We start from the raw sequence: 23,076 nt of genomic DNA on the forward strand, positions 1-23,076 counted from the left end.
AGGGTCCAGAACCCTACTGAATTTATAAGAAGCCTTAACTGTGAGCCAGGCTGTATGGAGACACTGGGGTTAAAATGATGAACAACACAGATGTGGTCTACACTTTCTTAATGCCTGCCATTTAGTGGGAGACACTAACATTGACCTGATAGTCTTGAAAGTAATCGGAAACCTAGACTCAAAAGTTATGATGGAGAAGTACAAGGAGATGTGAGAGTCAGGAACTCCTGCAACTGGATTTGACTTCAGGTCTGTCTCAACCCTAATGCAAGCTCCCCTGAGTTCTGGGCCAGGCCCTCCCTTTCTCTGGACCTGAGTCCACTCATCTATGAAATGGTGACATACCATCTGCTTCCGAGGATGTTATCCTTCTGTCAGGGATTGGTCCAGGCGTTACCACCTCATGGTGCCTTCCTTGGCTCTCCAGCTGTTCCAGATGGCCCTGCTCTGGGCTTGCACACCACGTGGTTGTACCTGCTTTGGCACACCTCATGTTGCAAGTTTCCCAACTAAGGACTGAGCTTGTCAAGGCTGGAGATTTTGTACTTTATGTCTGCATCCTAGTGCATTGTAGTTTCTGGCTCACAGCAGGTGCTAACAAATGTTTGTGGAATGACTGGGTGGATGGAAAGAGTACACTTTTCGGGGGAGTGTTAATATCATCATGGAACCGGACAGGACACAGCCGCTGGCTAATTGTCTCATCTGAGGTTGTGGGATGGGATGAGGTTTACACCGGCTGCAAAGCCTTAAGTCCTCAGGTGGAGTTCCAACTCTTCTGATTACTTGCTGTGCGTTCTTCGTAAGTTAGTGGGCCTCTTTTAGCCCGCATCTTTATCTGCATTAGGAATTACACTAAACGTCATCCACAGCCAACTTAATCTAAGTAAAGGGAGAAGTGGAGGCGAGGAGAAGCAGAGGAGGACAATCCCAAGGAGGATGCTGAGCACAGCCTCCCCAGGGAGATGAAAGGCGTGGGAGTCAGAAAACTGCTTAGTGGGCACAAGTCGAAGCTTAAGTTCTAAACCTGTCTCTTCATCTCCAACACCGAGGTCGAACTTGAGCTCCGCAAAAGGGTATCCATTCGAATGCGGTCAAGGACGCGAAGGCGCCGTGAAGAGCAGGACTCGGGCCCTCACTGGGGCGCAGCGGCCCTTTCGGGCCCACCCGGGCAGGAAGCGCCGGCCGCGGGGGAAGCCAACATCGGGACACAGCCGGAAGCGGGTGGGCGGAGCCTCCCCGGCAGCCGCGACGGGCACAACCAGGAGCCAATGGGGCGCTGAGGCGTTCCCGCCGAGGCCAATGGGGAGCTGACCGAGGCGGGCCCGGACCAGCCGCCTGGTAACGGCCGCGTGGTAACCGGCTGCGCGCTGCTAGGGCTGAGCGGGCGCTCGGGCTCCAGGTGCGCAGGATGAAGATCGAGGAGGTGAAGAGCACCACCAAGACGCAGCGCATCGCCTCCCACAGCCACGTGAAGGGGCTGGGGCTGGACGAGAGCGGCCTGGCCAAGCAGGCGGCCTCGGGGCTCGTGGGCCAGGAGAACGCGCGCGAGGTGTGGCGGCGGGGCGGGGGCTGAGGCGGGGGGACTGAACTGAGGGGGAGACCGAGGCGGGGACGGGGCTGAGGTGGGCCCGGGCGGCGCGGACCTGGGGGTGGGGCATGGGGAGGACGTCCCGGGGCGCGGCGAAGACCCCGCGGCCTCGCCCCTGGCCGCGAGTCCTGACTGACCGCCGCGCTGGGCCAGGCCGTCCGCGCGGCACGGGGGTCGGCGGGGAGAAGATGGGCCAGGTCCCTGCTCTCCGGGAGCTCGCGTTTCAGACACAAGCGTTTAAACCGCTGAACAGAAGGGCCGTTATTAGACTTCGGGGATCAGTTTCTGCGGGGCCCTGCGGGCCCGGGCACGGCGTTTGAGTTGCTGTGAGCGCAGTGGGAGGCTCTGGGGCTTTTAAAGTCGGGAGGTGATCCGCCTGAGCAAGTGGCAGGTACAGAGGCCTTTCTGAACATTCCAGTTAAGCCCACTTCTACTAAGTGATGCTGGTGCCAAGTGCCTTCGCCCGCATTATCATCATAAAACTGTTCAGGCTCTGTGTGTGTGTGTGTATTTTTTTTTTTTTTTGATGAAAACATTGAGGGTGGGAGAGGTCACTTCACCCATCCGCTTGCCACCCAGTTTAGTAATAGTAATGCTGGAGTTTGTGCCTGTGTGCCCTTGACTCCTGAAGCAGCGCGCTCTGTGGTAGGACCGACCCCCTCGGGCCCCCTTCAGCCCTAACGTCAGCCCATTTTGCCCCTCCGCCCCTGCGGTGGCTCGGCAGCTACAGAACTCCTGGGTAAGACTCTTGCCTTCTAGCCTGATTGTGCTAATAGGACGGGCCAAAGAGAAGCCTCTGGTTTCTATTTGGAACATCAGGTTTCCAGAGAGGAAATAGTGACAGGGCCAAGGTGACTTTGAAATTTCTCTTTACCCAGCTTCTTCTCTCGGAGGGCCTGTCTCTGCAAGTAGCTGACCTTGCTGAGCGCTTTTCATGTGCCGAGCGCTGTGCTGAGCAGCTCCGTTTCCATTGTCTTTTTGTTCACCTCCACCCTTTTACCTGTCCCTCCTCCACTTTGTTATGACACTTTTCAGACATACCAAAAAGTTGAAAGACTGTGTGCCTGAATTCTACAAGTAACATTTTACTCTGTTGCTTTGTCTTCTATCTGCTCATTTATCCATATAGCAATCTGCTTTTGCATTTCAAAGTAAGTTGTAGACGTTAGTATACTTTACCGTAAACCCATTAGCCTTTGTGCCACTATGCTATGAACTCTGTTTTCAGATGAGGAAACTGTGGTTCCTAGAGGTTAGGCTATGGATCTAAGGGTACTCGGCTGGTAATTGGTAGAGCCAGGATTTAAACCCAAGTCTATCTGACTCCAGAATCCATACTCTTAACTCTGACGCTGTGTACCTCCATATGAATATGAGCTTCCCAAGGATAGAGACTGGGTAGTATTATATACCCAGAACTTGACTCATTATAGGGACTCAGAATTTACGTACTGAATTATTGGTCATCCCACCTCTGCTACCAGGTCCTTGTCTGAGTCTGGTCACATTAGCAGCCTCCTTGATGTTTAACGTCCTCATCTGAAAAATGAGAGTTAGACTAGGTCATCTTTTAAAGGCCCTTCCAGTTCATACTTTTTAAATTTTGGAATTCACTGGACATGTCTCACTGGAGAGAAGGAGCCTAAATGGAAGAAGATTAAATGGAAGGGGAAGTGTGTGAATAAGAGTACGTAGCCAAGGTTGGCAAAGGCTCTTCTACCTCTTTTGAGTTGCCCAAAGAGTTCCAGTGCTGAGGATTATGATATCAGAGGTTACTGTGGAAAGACCATAATGGCTCTTCTGTCTTTTTAGAAATGCAGCGTCTGAAGAATATCTTCTAGGCTCTGTTAAGTGTACTGTGATTTTCCAGCTGAGCCAGAAATGGAATAGGGCACATCCACATGCATTCCTTGAACCCATGTTTTTGAGGGGCTAAGTGTGGGACCAAGGTACGTCTCCACAGTCCATGGGGAAAGTGGGAGAGGAGATAAGATGTGCTCACAAGACCCTGTCCACAAGGTACCACCCAGGGAGAGGAGCTGTGGGCCTGCCCTGAGGCAAGGACGGTGCACCTTGGAGACAGCTGTGCTTTAGGTTTTTAGATCAGTGTGAGAAACCTTGAGATTAGGTGTTTAAGGAGTGTGACTTTCTCAGCCTTACTCCTTTAGAGTTAAATATTCTAAAATACATAAAACCAGGAACCCATTTATGGAATTTCTAAACATACATACACACACGTATCAATATGCAGTCAACTCTTGAACAACATGGGTTTGAACTGCACGGGTCCACTTATTCGCAGATTTCTTTCAATAAATACGTATTAGGGTGCAACATGACCCCCAGTTGGTTGAATCCAGGGCTGCTGAACCACAGATATGGAGGGCTGACTGTATAGTTATGCACTGATTTTCGCCTGCGTGGAGGTTGGGCGCCCCTAACTTCAAGGGTTCATGGGTCAACAGTATATACGTGTATGTGTATGTGAAATACATGCTGTATGTATATAATGTACATACCTGTCTATATATAATATATATGCTGTAAATGGCTTAATACTCAGAATATTTAAAATATACGAACAAACAAGTAATTTAATCTTGAGGATTTGAAGGGCATTCCTTGGATCTTAGGATGCCGTAGGTTAAACCTCACGTGCAACACTTGCTTACAGCATTCTGGGATAGCTAGCTGATGGCCGACTAGTAGAATATGTCATTGATTCTTAGCCCTTAGTGGGTTAATTTGGGAATCTGATGAAAGCTGTGACCCCTCCCTGGAAAAATGCACATTTGAACATATACACACAGTCTTGTTTCCAATTTTGAGGTGTGTGGGCCCCTGGAGTATATGCCACTGCTCCCATTTGTACCCCTCCTGTCCGTTCTCCACATAGCAGCCATCAAGATCCTTTAAAAACAAATTTTCAGAACATGACATGTGGCCTAAGGCTTTTTCACTGGCTTCCCATTACACGTAGAATAAAATCCAAACTTTACTATGGACTGAAATTCTGTTCTGGGTGCTGCCCCTCCTGCCTCTACAACCCCATCTTCCCGGTCTGCTTGTTTTCTGAACTCTGGTCAGCACAGCTTTTCTGTCCCTTGGACATGCCAAGCTCAGTCCTGTATTTTGACTTTATTGTTTCCTTTGCCTGGAACACTGACTCCTGCCCTGCCTGCAGCTTCGTATATCAAATATAATGTCAAAGAGGCCTTCCCAGATCACTCTTTATTATAGAGTAACCTCTGCCCCCAGCCACTCGCTCGTTTGTTGTCCTTTTTTCTTCATAGTAGAGATTCTGTGTTTGTATGTCTCCTCCACTAGGACATGAGCTCCATGGCCCTCTACTGCCTCTGGCACCTAGAACAGTGTCTATGGTGTCCTGGCACTCGATGAGTCTGAGTTGTGTGGACCAGACACTGGACTTTTTCCTCCTGTGAAACATTTTAATATTGATTTATTATTTCTTTCTATTGTGGTGTCTAGGCATGTGGTGTGATAGTGGAATTAATCAAAAGCAAGAAAATGGCTGGAAGAGCTGTCTTGTTGGCAGGGCCTCCTGGAACTGGCAAGGTACTCATTTTCTTTCATTTTTTAAAATCTACCCAAGAGGATGATCTTAATGTCTAAGCCAAATTCAATTTGTGTCTTAACTGGTCTTTGTTTAGCTAAATTGGTTATACGTATGTTTTTAAAACCGATGTGCAATAATACAGTTGAGTATCTAAAATCCATGCTCCTAAAATTCAAATTACCCTGGCTGACCTCCAGAGAAAAGAGAGTGAAGTCCTCAGAGGTGTCTCATTGTCTCTGTAATTTGTCTTTTATCTCTTTCAAGTCTACTTTGCTTTGGAAATACATTTCTGTTGGCCTAGGGCTTCATAAAATCTTGGGAGTGACATCTTACTTGAGGGGGAAAGAAAACCAGTCAGCAAGCAATTTTCCAAATGCTAACTTGACCCAGCACTATTCTGGCTGTGTGAGAGATGGAAAGAAAAAGGAAAAAAGAATTAGAGACATGATTTTTATCTCCAAGGGGCTTATAGTCTCTCCAGGGCAGAGAGGATACCATGGCAGCACGAAAAACTCCAGTTGAGCACTAAGCTGCGAGGCATCGCCTGATCTTAAATGCAGCTGGAATTGCAGCAGGAGGTGGCACTTGGGCTGGTGTGGCTGGAGGGGTTGAAGCTTGACATTTGACTTTGCAAGGAAGAAAAGGACCTTCCAGGCCGAGGGTGCAGGACAACTTGTGGGATCTGTGAGGGGCTTGGCTGGGTGCTTGAAACGCACTAGAGCCCCCAGCCTGGGCCCTGCTTGTTCTTCAGGAGGGCTGCTTGGTGCAGGAGAGGAGGAGCCTGGGGGAGTCATTGTGTAAAGAAAGGGGTTCCAGCTCTGGTGCTGAGACCCCAGGCAGGTCCCTTAGCCTTTCTGAAGCAGTAGCACAGCCCTGCCTGTTTGAGGGAGTTATTAAAGTGGCAGTTGTAAGATGATGACTCTAATTATCATTTTGAAGTCATATGATTGAATTGATAGTATGTCTTTTACTGGTGTCTCACAATAGAGGAGGAAGTGCTATATTTGTGGACAAGTATAAACGTGAGCTTTAATTCCCTTTCTGCTTGTCACTGTATTTACCATTTATTTGCTTACTATTCCTTCTCATATCTTAGACCTTTGCTCTCCCTCCGTTTCCTTCCTAAAGTACATCATTAAGAAGTTCCTTCTAGAAGTTTGTTGGTGGCAAAGTCAGGTTTGCATTTATTGTGTTGCCTTTGTTTTGAAAGACAGTTATGCTGGATAATAATTCAGTTGACAGATGTGTCCTCTCAATACTGTTTCTCTCAGTGATATTTGCTACCTTTTGGCTTCTAGTGTTGCTTTTGAGAAGGCTGGTTTTGAGGATTTTGTCTTTTCTCTCTGGATGTTTTTGGGATATTTTGGTTTCGGTGTTTCACTGTGATATGTCAAAGGGTGGATTTATTTTCATTTATCCTGCTTGATGTGGATCTGAGTACATATTGTGTCTAATAAGTTCTGGGAACTGGTCAGCCTTTGTCTCTTCAGATGCTGCCTTTCCCTGTTCTCTCTCTTCTCTTCTGGAACTCCAGCTAGGTGAGGTTCCACTGCAGAGGTCCTCCGCCTGGGCCGAGTTTGCCCCCCGGGGAACATTTGGCACTGTCCTGAGACGTTTTCGGTTGTCACCCTTGGTTGGGCCGGGAGTGCTGCTGGCATCTTGTGGGTGGAGGCCGTGGGGTTTGCAGGGCACCCTGCAGAGCACAGACCAGCCCCTGCAAGAGGAGTTCTCCAGCCCAAAATGCCCGCAGTGCCAAGACTGGGAAATCCTGGGCTGGAGCTTCTCATTTTGTCTTCTTAGTCTTTGAACCTCTTTTATGTTTTCTGTTGTTTTGACTCTTCTGCGTTCTGGGTAGCTTCATTAGACCTCTCTTCCAGTCTGTCTTGTAAGCTGTGAGGAAGCTACTCTTTAATCCAGTCCATTGAATATTTTCCATTTTGAAAAATTTGAAACCTACAAAAGAGTGGAAAGAACAGTTTGATGAATCCCTCTGTACCCTACTCATAGGTAACTAAGTGTAAATATTTTGTGAGATTTGTGTTTTCTCTATGTTACTTCTGAACCATTTGAAAGTAAGTGCAAGGGACCTTCTCTGTCGTTCCCATGATACTGTCATCCACCCAAGAAATGTAATGTTGCTAATAAAATTAGCTAATATCTAGTTTATATTAAAATATCTCCAAGTCATTTCAGTTTGTGGCGCTTTCATTTTTTTATATGTTTAAATTGAATTATAATCACATATCACACATTGCATTCATTATTGTCTCTTTAGTCTCTTTATCGAGAACAGTTCCCGTCCCCTGCATTTTTGGTTTGTTTTCTTTTATGACACTGACATTTTTGAAGAGCCCAGGACAGTTGTTTTGTAGAGTACCCTACAGCTGTCCTCCAGTGGTTGTCTGATTGTGTCTGAAACAGTCAGCCCTTTGGCAGAACGCGATGCAGGTGATGTGTCTGGAACCTGCATCACAACAGGAGGCTGACGCCACGTTCCACTGTGAGGGGACTGGTTCCCTCTGAAATTTATAATCATCTGCGAAGTGACACTTTGAGATGTCCTGAATATCCTTTTACCCTATGGCTGTAGCATTCATTGATGGTCATTGCCTTATCAGTTATCACATTGGTGGTTGCAAAATGGTGATTTTCTAAATCTGTCATATCCTCTACATATATTAGCTTGCTTTTTTTTTTTGTAATGAAGAAGCCCCTCCCTCCCCCACTCATTATTTTTAATTTCTTCATTTCTTCAAAATCTGTTTTTTGCTTATTTATTTGTTTGTTTGTTTTGGCTGCGCCATGCAGCTTGCAGGATCTCAGTTCCCCGACCAGGGATCGAACCCATGCCCCCTGCAGTGGAAGCGTGGAGTCCTAACCACTGGGCCGCCAGGGAAGTCCCAAAATCTGGCTATTTTTGATAGCCTCTTGTTCCTTGTTCGTGAAATACTTTCTTTTTTTTTTTTTTAATTTTTTAAAATTTATTTTCATTTTATTTATTTATTTTTGGCTGCGTTGGGTCTTTGTTGCTGCACGCGGGCTTTCTCTAGTTGCGGCAAGCAGGGGCTACTCTTCGTTGCGGTGCGTGCACTTCTCATTGTGGTGGCTTCTCTTGTTGCGGAGCAGGGGCTCTAGGCGTGCGGGCTTCAGTAGTTGTGGCTTGTGGGCTCAGTAGTTGTGGCTCACAGCCTCTAGAGCACAGGCTCAGTAGTTGTGGCTCATGGGCTTAGTTGCTCTGCAGCATGTGGGATCTTCCTGGACCAGGGCTCAAACCCGTGTCCCCTGCATTGGCAGGCGGATTCTTAACCACTGCGCCACCAGGGAAGCCCCGTGAAATACTTTCTTATTTATTTTGTATCCTGTGTCTGCTTGTGGACTCATGTTTGATCAAATCTGAGGCTTCCCTGATCTACTGATTAGGGCCGAGTGCTTCCTGAGAGGACTTGGGAGGGCCCCTGCTGTGCTGCCAGCACAGGGCACATGAAGGACATTTTGTGGCTTGGGTTTTCTGGCCATCACGCAGTGTAGAGACCAATCCTTAATCTGTTTGAGAGCCTGCTAGTGAGACGTCCTCAGCCAGAGCTGTGGTGAGACGGACAAGCTTGTCTTTGTCCCTTGGAGATTTTCTCTGTGGCCACCTTGTCTACTGACGTGTGCCCTTCAAGGCTCCTTTTTATCCAGGGGTTTCTGGCATCTGTCAAACACCTGCCCAGCTTTTCAGAGTAGTAAACTACCTTGCAGTGATAGTTTACTACTCTGGGTCTATCATGACTACTTACTTATGCTAGATGTTTTGTAACAGGAGGGAGTGGCCGTGGCTCTAGCGGCCGCTTTGCTGGAAGCATGGGTCTCTGGTGCTTTTGTAACATTGTACCCACGGACCTCAAGATTCAGACAACTTAGCTGAGTGGCCGGCAGGAGTGTGGTGCTTGTTCAGAGTATGGCCATTCCCCTCCTGAGGCCGGCACACTCTGAATAATGGGGCTTTGTGTTTGGGTTCTAGAAAAAGGTGTTCGGATGAAGCTGAAAACAAAGTAGGTTTTTTAATCTTTAGGCAACAGCCTCTTCTTTGTGCCACTTGCGTGGGGGGTGGGCACAGAAATAGGTCTTGGAGATTGGGGTTTGCATCCTGACCCTTGTGCCTGCTCACTGTTTGACTTTGGGGGAGCCGGAAATTTCTGAGTTTCAGTTTCTAAATTCACAAAGTGTGAACTAGATTATCAAGTTCATAGGCTGCTTGGGAGGGTTCAGTGGGATCCCTCGTGCAAGTCACCCAGCCCTATATAGTAGGTGTAGGTATAGTCTGCACAGTAGCCACATCATATGCCAGCCTTCTGGGAGCCTTTAAATGGAGGAAACTAGACACACCTGAAGCATTTCTTAACCAAGCATTTATCATATTTTAATGGAATATGTCGATCATCTCTGTATTTGGTAGTGGTGGGGGTCTGCATTGAATCAGATGCAGCACTGTCTCTGGAGTTCACAGCTGAGGGAGGGGGGTTGGGGCCTGTAGCGACAGGGGAAGAGGAGGAGGAGTGACTGGAAAGGTGGCGGGGTTGGGATAGAAGGTGAGCGTGGCTGGCATGAGGTTCCTGCTGGGAGTCCTGGTGTCAGTGTGCTGCTACCTGCCCCGTTACGCTCCAGAGATTTTCCCTTCGCTCTTAGGATACAAGAGAATACAGCTTTAGAGGTATCATCCCTGAGGGCACAAACTCAGATGCCTACTCAGACGGGCAGTGGGGCTGAGTGCAGCGCCCGGGAGCCCGCACGCGCCCTTGCTGGGGAGGCAGCTGCCCGCGTGTCCACTCCCAGTGCTGCCACGTGGTCACGGGGCCCCCTGTGGCCAGACCTTCTTGCTTCTCAGAAGAAGCTAAATAATTGTATTTTTATGTGAAATTTCCCAACATTAGAAAATGGGCAACAACTGAGTTTAAAAACACACATGAGGACTTCCCTGGCGGTGCAGTGGTTAAGAATCCGCCTGCCAATGCTGGGGACATGGGTTCAATCCCTGGTCTGGGAAGATCCCACATGCCGCGGAGTAACTAAGCCCGTGCGCCACAACTCCTGAGCCTGTGCTCTAGAGCCCGTGCTCCTCAGCAAGAGAAGCCACCACAGTGAGAAGCCCACGCACCACAATGAAAAGTAGCCCCCGCTCGCCGCAACTAGAGAAAGCCCGCGCGCAGCAACGGAGACCCAACACAGCCAAAAAAGAAAGAAAACACACATGAGACTCTGCAGGCCAAAACAGGAGCAGTCTGTGGGCAACCAGTTTGCTACCGGTGATGTAACCCAGGACTTTGATTTGACAGATGAGGAAGTCAGGCACCAGAGATTTGCCGTGTACCCAGGGTCATGCTGAAGATTAAACTATCACCAAAAGGGCAGTGAACAGAAGAGGAACCTTTACTGAGCCAGTTTTAAAACTGTCTCGGAGATCCATGTCATCCTTCAGTAGCAACCTTGTTCTCTTCCTTAGCCTGTACACCTTGGGGACCTTACCTGGGCTCTCGTGTCAAAGCTGAGGAAAGGTGAAAACAGTATTAAAAGGCCATGGTGTTTCCCCGTCCTGCACCAGCTTTAAGGCACTGGCTTTTCATACTTGCTCTTTGACCATACATCTGTTAGTCTTCGTCTGTTCAGCATCTGCCAACGGTAGTTATCTTAGCAAAAGTCAATTTGTAGTTTATTAGGGCATGTTCACGTGTAACTTCACCAGCTCATAGCTTCAGAATCCTAGCTTGTGTGTCATTCTTCATGGTTTGCGGGGCCACTCAGCATAAAGTGAACATCCTGTCATTTGTTCCTTGATTATTGATTTCTGATGGGTTGTAAGTTGGTGCCTTCCTGTGTCTGTAAAGACAGAAAGCAGTATCTCAAAGACCCAGTGGTGCTGTTCTACTGCGACGAGGTCAGAACCCTGTTTTGACACTGAGGGAACAGTTTTGGAAGACTATACTGACTATTCTGATGGGAATCTGATCTCTGGAACCCTGCTGTCAGACTTTAAGGTTCCACTGTGCCATTTTCTAGATTATGGTATCGAGGACGTGTTATTTAATCTGTGTCTCAGCTTTCTCATTTGTGAAATGGGGAGAGTAGTGGTGTCCACTTCGTAGGGTGAGTGGGAGGGGCATGTGAAACATCGGGAACTGGACTGGCCAAGTCTCAGTCGTGACACCTGTTGTGATGACAGGGACCATTATGCTAGAAATCGACTGTCCACAAAAGTCATTAAACGTTTATTGTGAAACATGCAAACTGTATTAAAACTAAAGGGCTAGAATTTCAGTCCCTAGTTAATACTTTTTTTATAGCATATGTTCCTGAAATATATTTCAAGAATGTGAAACAAGTGCATTTCCTTTGTTTTCTTCTGTAGACAGCTCTAGCTCTGGCTATTGCTCAGGAGCTGGGTAGTAAGGTCCCTTTCTGCCCGATGGTGGGGAGTGAAGTTTACTCCACGGAGATCAAGAAGACAGAAGTGCTGATGGAGAACTTCCGCAGGGCCATTGGTGAGTACCCTGCCTGCGCCCAGTACCCATCTGCACCTAATACCCTGTCCATGCCTGTCCGAGGCTTGTCCTCACCTGCCTCTTCCTTGTGAAAATGCCTCTAGGACTTGTATTCATGGCACTGCTGTTTTTCTTTTGGTGCCATTAGTGTTATCTTTGCAAACAAAACAAAAACCCAGCTTTTCCAATGGAAGTGCTTTAGCAACCAGCAAATGTGGGCCCAGCTGTGGGGCTGGGGTTCTTCATCTGACAAAGTAGATTTTCCTGGCAGTCCTACTTTGCTTTTAGAGATGACAGTCCACTGAAAAAGTTCTGGACGTAAGCCAACAGCACTGTGTGTCGTGCTGTCAGAACGCCCGGCCTGCGTGCTGAGCCGGTCAGCGAGCGAGGAAACCATGTGGGACGGTGGAGCTTCAAGGCTGTGGTGCCAACCGTGCAGGGCCTGGAGCTGCTGTACTGACTGCCTGTGACGTGCCAGGCCCGCCACTGACTGTGGCCTTTCACTCCCCAAGAGGAAATTCTCAGTCTGCATTTTGCATCTGATGAAACAGAGTCTCATAAAGTTAAATAACTTGCCTACTGTGACCCAGCTAGTAAGTAGCAGCAGCCCTGCAGTCTGACCCTACACCTGTCTGCGTCTGGAGCCCGTGCTCTGACCATGTGCTGCGAGCAGAAAATGGCCACTCTCCTGAATTTGTACCTCTTGCCAGCCGGGACTTCTGGGGCATTCTCCTGGCCCCATTCCTGCTGGTCTAGTTCTGGGGAAATCTTAGTTTCCCTCAGACCTACTTGTAGACATAGCTTATTCCTGTTAAGCTATGAAAAAATATTTAATGCACACGTGAGTGTCTATATCTAGGATATACTTGCTGAGTTGTTGTCAAAACAAGGTAAGGGGCTTCCCTGGTGATGCAGTGGTTGAGAATCTGCCTGCCAATGCAGGGGACACGGGTTTGAGCCCTGGTCCGGGAAGATCCCACATGCCGCGGAGCAGCTAAGCCCGAGCGCCACAACTACTGAGCCTGCTCTCTAGAGCCCGCGAGCTACAACTACTGAGCCCGTGCACTGCAACTACTGAAGCCCACACGCCTAGAGCCCGTGCTCCACGACAAGAGAAGCCACTGCAATGAGAAGCCTGCGCACCACAGCGAAGAGTAGCCCCCGCTCACCACAACTAGAGAAAGCCCGCACACAGCAACGAAGACCCAACACAGCCAAAAGTAAATAAAATAAATAAGTTTATTAAAAAACAAACAAACAAAAAACAAGGTAAGTATTCTCAAGAAGGAAACTTACTAGAAAACTTCAAGGAAATTATGAAAGTTTAAGAAAGAGTAGATTTGTGTAAGCCCAGAATTCTTTGCTCAAGAATGGTAGAGTCTAGGGGCTTCCCTGGTGGCGCAGTGGTTGAGAATCTGCCTGCCAATGCAGGGGACACGGTTTCGAGCCCTGGTCTGGGAAGATCCCACATGCCGCGGAGCAACTAGGCCCGTGAGCCACAACTACTGAGCCTGCGCGTCTGGAGCCTGTGCTCCGCAACAAGAGAGGCCACGATAGTGAGAGGCCTGCGCACTGCAATGAAGAGTGGCCCCCGCTTGCCGCAACTAGAGAAAGCCCTCGCACAGAAACGAAGACCCAACACAGCCAAAAATAAATTAAGAAAAAAAAAAAAATTAAAATGCTTAAAAAAAAAAAAAAAGAATGGTAGAGTCTAATTGAAGGATATGGTCACATAGGGCCTTAGAACATGGTAGGGCTTTGCATGCTACGTGGTGCGAAATGAACGGAGAAGCAATGGGAGAGTGGAATCCCTCTGACTGGGTGTGGAGAGTGAGGGCAGAAGCAGGGAGCCCATGAAGAGTCTGAGCAAGAGGTGGTGGTGCGTCGGCTGGCGCGGTGGAGCTGGGGGTGGGAGAAGCGGTTGGATTCTGGGTGTGGTGGGATGGTGGAGCTGATGGGATTTCCTGAGAGATTAGATGTGGGGCTGGAAGAGAGAGAAGAGAGAGGAGGTGAGGTTAAGTGCCAGGCATTGCCGGTTTGGAGGTGGGAAGTATGGGGAGGAGCAGACTGGGCGTCTGTTGAATGTCACTGTGGGTGTAGTGGGCCGCGTTCATCAGTGTAGCCCCAGTTCCTGGCCCACGGCGGGTGCTCCGTGACGTTTTTCTGAATGAGAGAAGGGGTGCACTTTGAAACAGGTAGAAGAAAACAGAGGCCTCCAGCCCTCAGTCTGTGTCTGGTCGATAGACAGATGTTGTTTGGTTTACAGTGTTCTTTAATAGCTTTTGAGTGAGTTGCCAGTATTTGGAAATTGGGAGATGTCCCATAAAATGAAAGAAGCTTTCGTTCCCTGGCAGCGGCGGTGGTCCAGGCAAAGCAGGCGCCCTCCCCAGCAGAGCGGCCTGCACCAGCTCACCCCGGTCTCCTCGTGGGGCTTGGTCTGCTGCCCTACAGGCCCTGCCAGGGCCCCGTGAGCGCTGGAGTTTGGGACTCTTGTTAGAGGTTGGTTTAGAAACCAGAGACGGTGCACTCTGTCCATAGGCTAAGTTCTGGATTTTTTTAAACTGCCAAGTATGTCCTACTGGAAATATTTTTTACCTTGAAACCTGGATTTCTTTTTTTTGTGCCTGTTTTAAACTGACATGTAACATACACATAGAAAAGTGTAAAAATACCTGTAGTTTAACAATAATGAAGTAGATGCTCATGCAGTCACCATTCAGCTCAAGGAACAGAGCATGGGCAGCACCACAGACATGGCTCGTGCCCTCCCAGGTCATAGCCCCTCACCTCTCCTACACATCCCCATGGAGCGCGAGAGTGGTGTGGCAGTGGCTTCTGTGGCAGTCATAACCCTGTACACCCGTGTGTGTGTCCTAGGCAGCGTGGCTTAGTTTTGCCCCTTTTATAAACTTTATCTGAACGGAACCTACTTTAGGTGCTGTGTCTTACTTCTTTACCAGCCTTATCTGTGTGAGGTTCAGCTCGTTGTGTTGTATCTGGAATAACAGTGGAAATGGCTCACAGGACCCCCTTCCTAGTTTAAAATCTTTCTGAGTACTTCTCGAAAACTTAATGAACATGTGACAGATTTTATTTAACTCATTAAGTAATGAGATAAAAAGTAAGATGTTACAATTAGTTGAAATATCTGAGTACTTTTTAAATGTATTTTTATTTATTAAAAAAAATATTTTTCTGGACTTCCCTGGTGGCGCAGTGGTTAAGAATCCGCCTGCCAATGCAGGGGACACGGGTTCAAGCCCTGGTCCGGGAAGATCCCACATGCCGTGGAGCAACTAAGCCCGTGCGCCACAGCTACTGAGCCTGTGCTCTGGAGCCTGCGAACCACAACTACTGAGCCTATGTGCCACAACTACTGAAGCCCGTGTGCCTGGAGCCCATGCTCCGCAACAAGAGAGGCCACTGCAGTGGGAGGCCCATGCACCGCGACGAAGGGCGGCCCCCGCTCACCGCAACTAGGGAAAGCCTGCATGCAGCAGCGAAGACCCAACACAGCCAAAAATTTAAAAACACACATATATATACATATGTATTTTTTTTTCCTGACATTGATAAAAGATGACAAAACTCACCTTTACATGAATGCATATGTTTGGGTTGCTTAAAGTTAACTTAAATGCTTTAAAATTTGAAAAAATAGAGATAAATTTCCTGGGATTACTGTTTTGTGATTTGCCATTTTTGAGGGGACGAGACAATGCAGTTCTTTTGATGGCAGCAAGGTGAAGAGAAATTTCTTGATCCTGACACAGAATAAAAAGACAGGCCATTGACTATCTTCAAAAAGGAACCCTGCCCATCTTCCTCTGCCTTTGAATTCCTGTGAAGTGGCAGAGGGGGTGGGGAGGAAGTGGTAAGCTGACCAGAAATAAAAAGCAAGGAGTCTGTGCTGTTTCCTTGACGTGATGAAGGTCCCTGTCAGGGATTTAGAAACCTGAGCCAGCAGATGAAACCTGTGTCGTTCACGATGTCATTGCCGGAGATAGCGCCAGCCCGACCCTTTTCCTGGCTAACAGCCGGTTGCATTGTCCGTCACCCACATCCCCTGCCTGCTTGTCAGCACAGAGCAACTTCTAAACAAATATGGGGGCTAGTGAGAGACGGGAATGCCTTTCTTCCCCTACTCAAGGAATTTCATGTTACAGTCGTCTACCAGTAAATAGAGGGAAGCATTCCATTTGAAGGAACTTATCTATGTGGGATATAGAAGTTTTGATTTAAAAAAAAAATCAAAGTTAATTTTAAAAGTACAGAAATTTCCAATTTTGTCACAATCTTCTGTTGTCACAATTCATGTTGTTTGGAAAATTTTTGTCTTGATATTCAGGAACTAAGCATTAGGTAAAGTAGAAATGAAATGCAGCCTCTCTTTTGGGACTATTCCAAGACTTCCATTTGTAGCTGATCAGATTAAAGGAAGGTAGAGTCAAACTTTTCCTTAACTTTAATATCTGAGAGTCTTTGTCCTGATTGGGTTTCTGGGGAAAGAAGGCAAACAACCCAGTGATAAGATAATGACCAGGTTTGAAGGTGGGAAGTGGCTGAGAGTGTCTGAACCATGGGCAGTGTTTCTCTGTGCCACTGGGATATTTCCCTATTAGGACAGAGGCGGCTTGGTGGTGAGGACACCCAAACCATTACGGGGCTTCCCACCCTCAGAGTAGTGTACGGCTCCACGTCATGAGCAAAACAGAATTCTTCACTCATTCTTCAGATGAGTGTCTCTCAGCTGGGGCTGTACATTGGAATCATCTGGGGAGCTTTAAACTCATAAAAATGACAGGGTCCCAGCCCTTGAGATTCGGAGGCAAATGGTCTGAGTGCAGTTGAGGAGGGAGGAATTGTAGAAGCTGTCAGGTGAGTCTGCAGGGTGAGACCTGTGACTGGGTCCAGTAGAGGTTTGGAGCAGCGCTCCCTCAACTTAAGCCAGCAGTGTTCCTCTTTTGCCCGGGCCCACTGGTATTATTTACTTAGGTATTTCTTTTTAAAGTGACTTGGTAGTTTGGCGCAGAAATACAGAAGAGTGCACGGAACATTAATGTATACCTCGGTGGATTATTATAAATTGAAAACCCATGAAACCAGCACCCAATCAAGAAAGCGATTATTGCCAATACCCCAGAGCATCGGTATGGTTACACGTATCCTTCCATTTTTGAGACTCAGCCCTATGGCTGCGGGTAGCCATAATCGTCTCTCATTGCTCCGTGACACTCTATCGTGTGAATACGCCACAGTGCGTTACCTCTCCCACTGCAAGTAGACGTGGGAGTTTTCCCAGTGTTTGGCAACTAAGAATGATGCTGCGTGACTGTTGCTGGCTGTGTCCCTTGGTGCACATGTGCACTCAGGCCTCTTGGGTATATACCTCGGAGCTGAACTGCAGGGTCACAGGTATTCATGTATTCAACTTTAGGAGATAATAAATACCATGTTGTTTCTAAACCAACTTATACTCCCACCAGCAGTGTAAGCTTTCCTTTTGTTCTGCATCCTTACCAACTCTTGATATTGTCAGTCTTTTTAGTTTTAGTGATTCTGGAGGTTGTAGAGTAGTATTTCGTTGTTTTTTCTTTTTCCATTGTTAAAATTTTTATTTTGGAAAATATCAAGTACCCAAGAAATAGTCAAGTGGTACGATGACCTCCCCCATGGTCCCATCTGATTGCACAGCTGCTTTCATATCTATAAATATTTCAGTATGTATCTCTGAAAAAGAAGGACTTAAAAAAATACCATTTTCATACCTAGAAAAAATTAACAGTAAATTCTTTAACATCATCACATATCTAGTTAATGTTCACATTTCAGGTTGTCCCGTAAGTGTCATAATATATTTCTTTTATAATATTATTATGCAAATCAGGATACAAATAAAGGTCTGCATAATAGATTGGTTGGGAAGTGTCTTCTGTCTTTTAAATCTGTGTTTCCCTTATGTTTCTATTTTTACCTTTGGGCGAAATACAAACTAGACAGAGACTGGGGTCGTACTCAAGGGCTGGCAGAAAGGGGGTGATGAGGGCTGTGGGCACGTGCTAACTGGAAGGGGAAGGACAGGGCAAGTTTCATGAGAAAGGCCCTGCGGTGGGGTCGGAGGAAACGGGTCCTGGAGACTCGAACCCCAGTCCTGGGTCCACCCTGAAGAGGGACGGACTGTCCGCCTCACCGCTGGCGCTGACGGTTGCATCTGCGAAGCGGAGACAGAGTCCTTCCACGGCTGCTTCGGGGCTGACGGCCCTCCTGCTGTCTCCCGGCCCCAACCCTCTGGGCCGGGTGGGGGGCTGCTTCTACGGGCGAAGAGCTGCTGCAGCCTTGATTCTTAGTTTATTGTTGTTGGTGTGGTCTGCCAGCTTTCCCCTAAGTTCAGGGGTGCCTTCTGTACCCATCTTCACCTGATCTGACCCAAGGATGCTTCCCTCCTCACCTTTGAACTGATGGCAGGCACAGTGACTTAGAATGGCTTTCTTGTTGAAGTTTTTAGAATCCTCTGAAAATAGATTTAATAGCTGTTAACTTACCTGTGGCATGGCTATGGTTTCGGAGGAAGCCATTTGTGTCTCTTGACCTGGACTTTGGGAATTAGAGTCTGTGCAGGAGTGTGTATGTGTTACGTGTGTTTTCAGAGAAGCTGGGGTGGTGATATGCATTTGTCTTCCTATTTTCAGAAAAACTTCAGTTACTAATGATTATCATTGCTTTGTTAGAAAAACCCAGTTTCCTTTTTTTCTCAAGTTACTGTAAATGTTATTGAAGCATAACGTGCATACATACAGAAAGGAGCATAAGTCGTAACTGTGTAGCTCGATGAGTTTTCATAAAGTCAACACACTCATGTAAGCAGCACCCGGATCAAGAAACAGACCTTACTAGAACTCCAGAAGCTCCTTATGCCCCCTCTAGCTACTCTTCTTGTCCCCCGGGCCAGCAGGCAGAGACACGCCTGTATCGACTCTGAGGGGAAAAAACGTCTGACCCAGACGAGGCCTGGGTTTTCGTGCTGAGTTCGGGGGTGCGCGGTGCAGGGGCTGTAGCATCCCGTGGCGCCCTCCTAAGAGATCGCGGGCCTTATGCAGAACTTGCAGGCATATCCGCAGGCAGATTTCTTTTTTTTTTTTTTTTTAATTAATTAATTAATTTATTTTTGGCTGTGTTGGGTCTTCGTTTCTGTGCGAGGGCTTTCTCTAGTTGTGGCAAGTGGGGGCCACTCTTCATCGCGTTGCGTGGGCCTCTCACTATCGCGGCCTCTCTTGTTGCGGAGCACAGGCTCCAGATGTGCAGGTTCAGTAGTTGTGGCTCATGGGCCCATTTGCTCCGCGGCATGTGGGATCTTCCCAGACCAGGGCTCGAAACCGTGTCCCCTGCATTGGCAGGCAGATTCTCAACCACTGCGCCACCAGGGAAGCCCCACAGGCAGATTTCTTGGGTGTTGGATGGTCTGCCTGATGACACCCCCTCACCCCTAAGTGACTTCCTTGGCCCGTCCATTCACGTGTGCCTGTGGGGCTGAGCCTTCAGCCCGGGTGTTGACAGTCTTGCGGGGGCTGCTCGGCGCTGCAGGTCCCGGCAGGGGGAGACGCAGGGTGCCAGGTGGTGACTGTAGGGTGAGGAAGAAGGAAGGGTTGTGTCAGGGCAGCTTTGTAGAGCCGGCGAGTCTCTACCGGGAAGTCTGTGAGGCCAAAGGGAGGGAAGGATGCTTCCGGCAGCAAAAACATTGTACTTGAGGGCACTGAGGCCATCTCTAAAAATTAATTTGACAACAAACGTTTATTGAACAACTAACGTGGGTGATGTTTAGAACAAGGAGAAACAAGTTTGCCTTCATTTACAGTATTCTAATCTAAGAACTGTAAATGCTTTATTATTGGGGGCGGTTTGCTTTGGAGATGAATTGCGAAGAGTTGTAGAACAACCCGCTACAAATCGTGGAGGACAGCTGGGTGTTTCTTCTTGGGGTGTGCAGTGAGGAGCAGCCAGAGGCCCAGATGCCTGGCGGGGCGGCTGCCCCTTGCTCTCAGCACGGACCTCTCATTCTCATCCTGTACCTTGCTCAGGCCTGATGGTGTCAGAAGGGGTGCGGTGCGTTACTCCACTGGTTTTAAAAATTGCCTTCAATTTCCTTCATGTAGTTGCTGCTCTAGCAGAGTAGGATGGTTTGGGTTCAGAGACAGGATTGGAGGCTTAAGCTGAATTTCAGCCCCGTGGAGGGGTAGCGGATGTCTGAAACAACTTTGAGGAACGATGGCCTGGGTGCCTACTTCTAGATCTGAACCTAGACGGCCCCTTTGAGAGGGTGAACTAGAACAGTTCTCTGCGTCCCGAGCAGCTCCTCCACTGCGCGTGTGTGGGCAGTGCTTCCCCACCCAGGGTTACGTACGGGTGAGGCTGACTTGTTGGTTCTTATAACGTGGAGGTTTTATGGCTAAAAAGCCTGGTGAAAGAATGAGAGGGAGTCGCGCTTCTCACCAGGGCTCGTTCATCTGCTGTCTGTCTCTTCCAGGGCTGCGGATAAAGGAGACCAAGGAGGTATACGAAGGCGAGGTCACGGAGCTCACCCCATGTGAGACGGAGAACCCCATGGGGGGCTACGGCAAGACCATCAGCCACGTGATCATAGGGCTCAAGACAGCCAAGGGGACCAAGCAGCTGAAAGTGAGTGCCTGCGCGTGGGCTGTCGCTCTGCCCCAGGGTCGCCCCGCGTGGCGTGACCTGTCTGTGCGCAGGGCCGACGGAGTCATGTGTGGGGCAGGGCTGGCACACGGAGGACTCAGTAAAGACGTGGCTCTTCTTCTCTTCTTTTTATTTATTCATTTATTTATTTTTGGTTCCTTTGGGTCTTTGTTGCTGCGCGCGGGTTTTCTCTAGTTGCGGCGAGCAGGGGCCCACTCTTCGTTGCGGTGCGCTGGCTTCTAATTGCGGTGGCTTCTCTCGTTGTGGATCACGGGCCTAGGCGCGCGGGCTTCAGTAGTTGTGGTGCGCAGGCTCAGTAGCTGTGGCGCGTGGGCTCAGTTGCTCCGCGGCCTGTGGGATCTTCCCGGACCAGGGCTCGAACCTGTGTCCCCTGCATTGCCAGGCGGATTCTTAACCACTGCGCCACCAGGGCAGCCCTCTTCTTTTCTTGATGCCGAGGGAGTTGTGTATGTTAGGACCTGAGCTGTGTGGTGCCGTTCTGTGTCCCACACAGTGACCGTGTGTCACAGGCCTGGGCGTTGACTGTTCAGTTCCAGTGCTCGTGCTTGCAGGAGAAGCAGCACTGAGGGATCGGGTAGGAGTTGAAGAGTGATGACAGCGGACTCCCCCGGGGCCCAGCACAGAGTCCCGGCTGCAGTCCCTTCTGTGTGTCGGGCCCTATTAACCCGTGGTGGCTTCAGCGGTCGGTTCTGCTCAGGCCAGGGTCCCGGAGAGAGTGTGGTGGTGGCAGTGGGGAAGGCCCTGGGTGGTCCTCCCACTCCTGTAAGCCTTGAGGAGGCGACAGCAGGGACGCCTGGGGGGAGCATGGGTTTGGAGTCTCTGCCGCTTACTGCAGGCTGGCCTTCTGCAGTGACTTCATCTCTGAGCGATAGTTTCTTTATCTGTTACATGGGAATAATAATTGCCTATCTCACAGAGTTACTGTGAGGATAAAAGTTGTAGCTTTGGGTGTGGCACCCAGTTACCTAAGAAGTGGTAGCTGTTGATGTTGTTGTGAGATGGGGCAGCCTGATTGTGGCTTTGCCTTATTAATAACAATGAATAACCTTTTCTTCACAGCTCTCACTTATTGTATGTGCCAGGCCCTGGGCCAAGTGCATCAACAAATCTTTGTGTGTGTGTGTGTGTGTGTGTGTGTGTGTGTGTAATTTCCCTCATTTTACAGATAAAAGAACTGAGGCTCATGAGGAGGTTAAGCAGTCATCCTAGGATCACACAGCTAGTTAGTGGCAGGGCGGACTCTCTGAGTCCTAACCACTATGCTGTCTGCCCTCCAACTTGCTGTGTGACCTTTAGAAGTCAGCTGAGCTCTCTGGGCCTCCCTATCTGTAAACTGCGGTAGATTGACCATATAATTTCCCCATCTTTGCTCTCCTCTGCTATTTTATTGTTCTTTGATTCTGTAAGGTGGTTTCTTGGTCACTGCTTTATGGAGATCATAAAAATGTCACTTCTTCAAAGGGCCATTTTTCTTTATCCTGACAGCGTTTCCATCTCAGGAGCTTGTCTCTGCAAATATCTCTCTTAAACCCCTCCCGCTTCATCGCTCCCATTCTGTAGTAATTAGATTTCTTAGTAGGGTCTACCACCTTTCCAGTAATTACATCTTCAGTCACTTCATTTGGGAAATTAACCGATATAAAAATGCTGGAGGCAAAAAAAAAAAAAAAGGTGTACTGTCCAATATAGGATATATAAAATAAGATATGCAGTTTAAATTTTAGCTACCCATAAAGCTGTTTTGCACAGTTTCTTTAAGAACATAACAAAAGGGTTAATGTTTTGCTTCCAAAATGAGTACTTCCAGCCACTTTGAGCGTATGTACAAGCTGTTTGGATAGACGGAGTTCAAATACTCGGTGCATATTTAAATGTGAAGGAGGAGGTACCGCCATCTTTATGGAGAGCCTCCCTCATCCCAGCCCTGCGGTAGGGGCCTGCCACCCCCGTCCTCGTGCTCATGGCAGTGGTCCAGGAGCCGTCGGGCCCATCCCACTGGGGAGGTAGAGCCCTGGGTTCCCTCTGTGGTTACTCTTTGTAACAACTTCATTGAGGTCTCATTTTTAGTAAAATTCACCTATTTTAAGTGTACAGCTCAAGGAATTTTAATCGGCTTACAGAGTTGTACAGCTATCATCACAATCCAATTTTAGAACATTTTCATTACCGCAAAAAGAAACCTCATGCCTATTTGCAATAACTCCCCATTCCCACCCCCCTGCCCTGGCAACTACTAATCTACTTTCTGTCTATATATTTGCCTTTTCTGAACATTTCATATAAATAGAATCATGCAGTGTGTGTTCTTTTATGTCTTGCTTTTTCTACTGAGTCCTGGTAAGTTTTTACTCTTTAATTTTGTTTGAGAGTTGAGAGTAATAGCTCCCCTTGAAATTTAACTGAGAGAAACATTTCTAAATACTGACTCTGTACAAAACATGCTGTCCCAGAATATTGATCACCTAGGGGGGCCTGAATCTGGATGATCTGGAGGAAGGCAACAGTTCCCAAAACGTGCTACTTTCCTTTTCGGGAGATGTAAACAGGTGGGCCCAAGGGAGCAAATACTGGAATTTGAATCGACTGGCTTGGGAAAGATCCTGCTTTTATGTTTTCTTTGAATTTTACACATCTATGATGTGATCACGGCTGGGTGCTGTTATATAGATAAGGAAACT

General features: G+C 48.2%; 1 protein-coding gene across 1 annotated transcript in view; it reads left to right on the forward strand.

Annotated features, from left to right (window-relative positions):
• Positions 1–1,332: 1,332 nt before the first annotated feature.
• Positions 1,333–23,076, forward strand: part of RUVBL1 (RuvB like AAA ATPase 1) — a 36,064-nt gene continuing 14,320 nt past the window's right edge. Inside the window, exons 1-4 of the mRNA XM_061195624.1 lie at positions 1,333–1,552; positions 5,081–5,167; positions 11,554–11,686; positions 20,208–20,359. Coding sequence (XP_061051607.1) covers positions 1,412–1,552; positions 5,081–5,167; positions 11,554–11,686; positions 20,208–20,359 — 513 coding nt within the window. The 5' untranslated portion in view covers positions 1,333–1,411. The remainder of the gene's footprint in view (positions 1,553–5,080; positions 5,168–11,553; positions 11,687–20,207; positions 20,360–23,076) is intronic.

The sequence above is a fragment of the Eubalaena glacialis genome, chromosome 7 (assembly GCF_028564815.1).
Source record: "Eubalaena glacialis isolate mEubGla1 chromosome 7, mEubGla1.1.hap2.+ XY, whole genome shotgun sequence".
Taxonomy (NCBI): Eukaryota; Metazoa; Chordata; class Mammalia; order Artiodactyla; family Balaenidae; genus Eubalaena; species Eubalaena glacialis.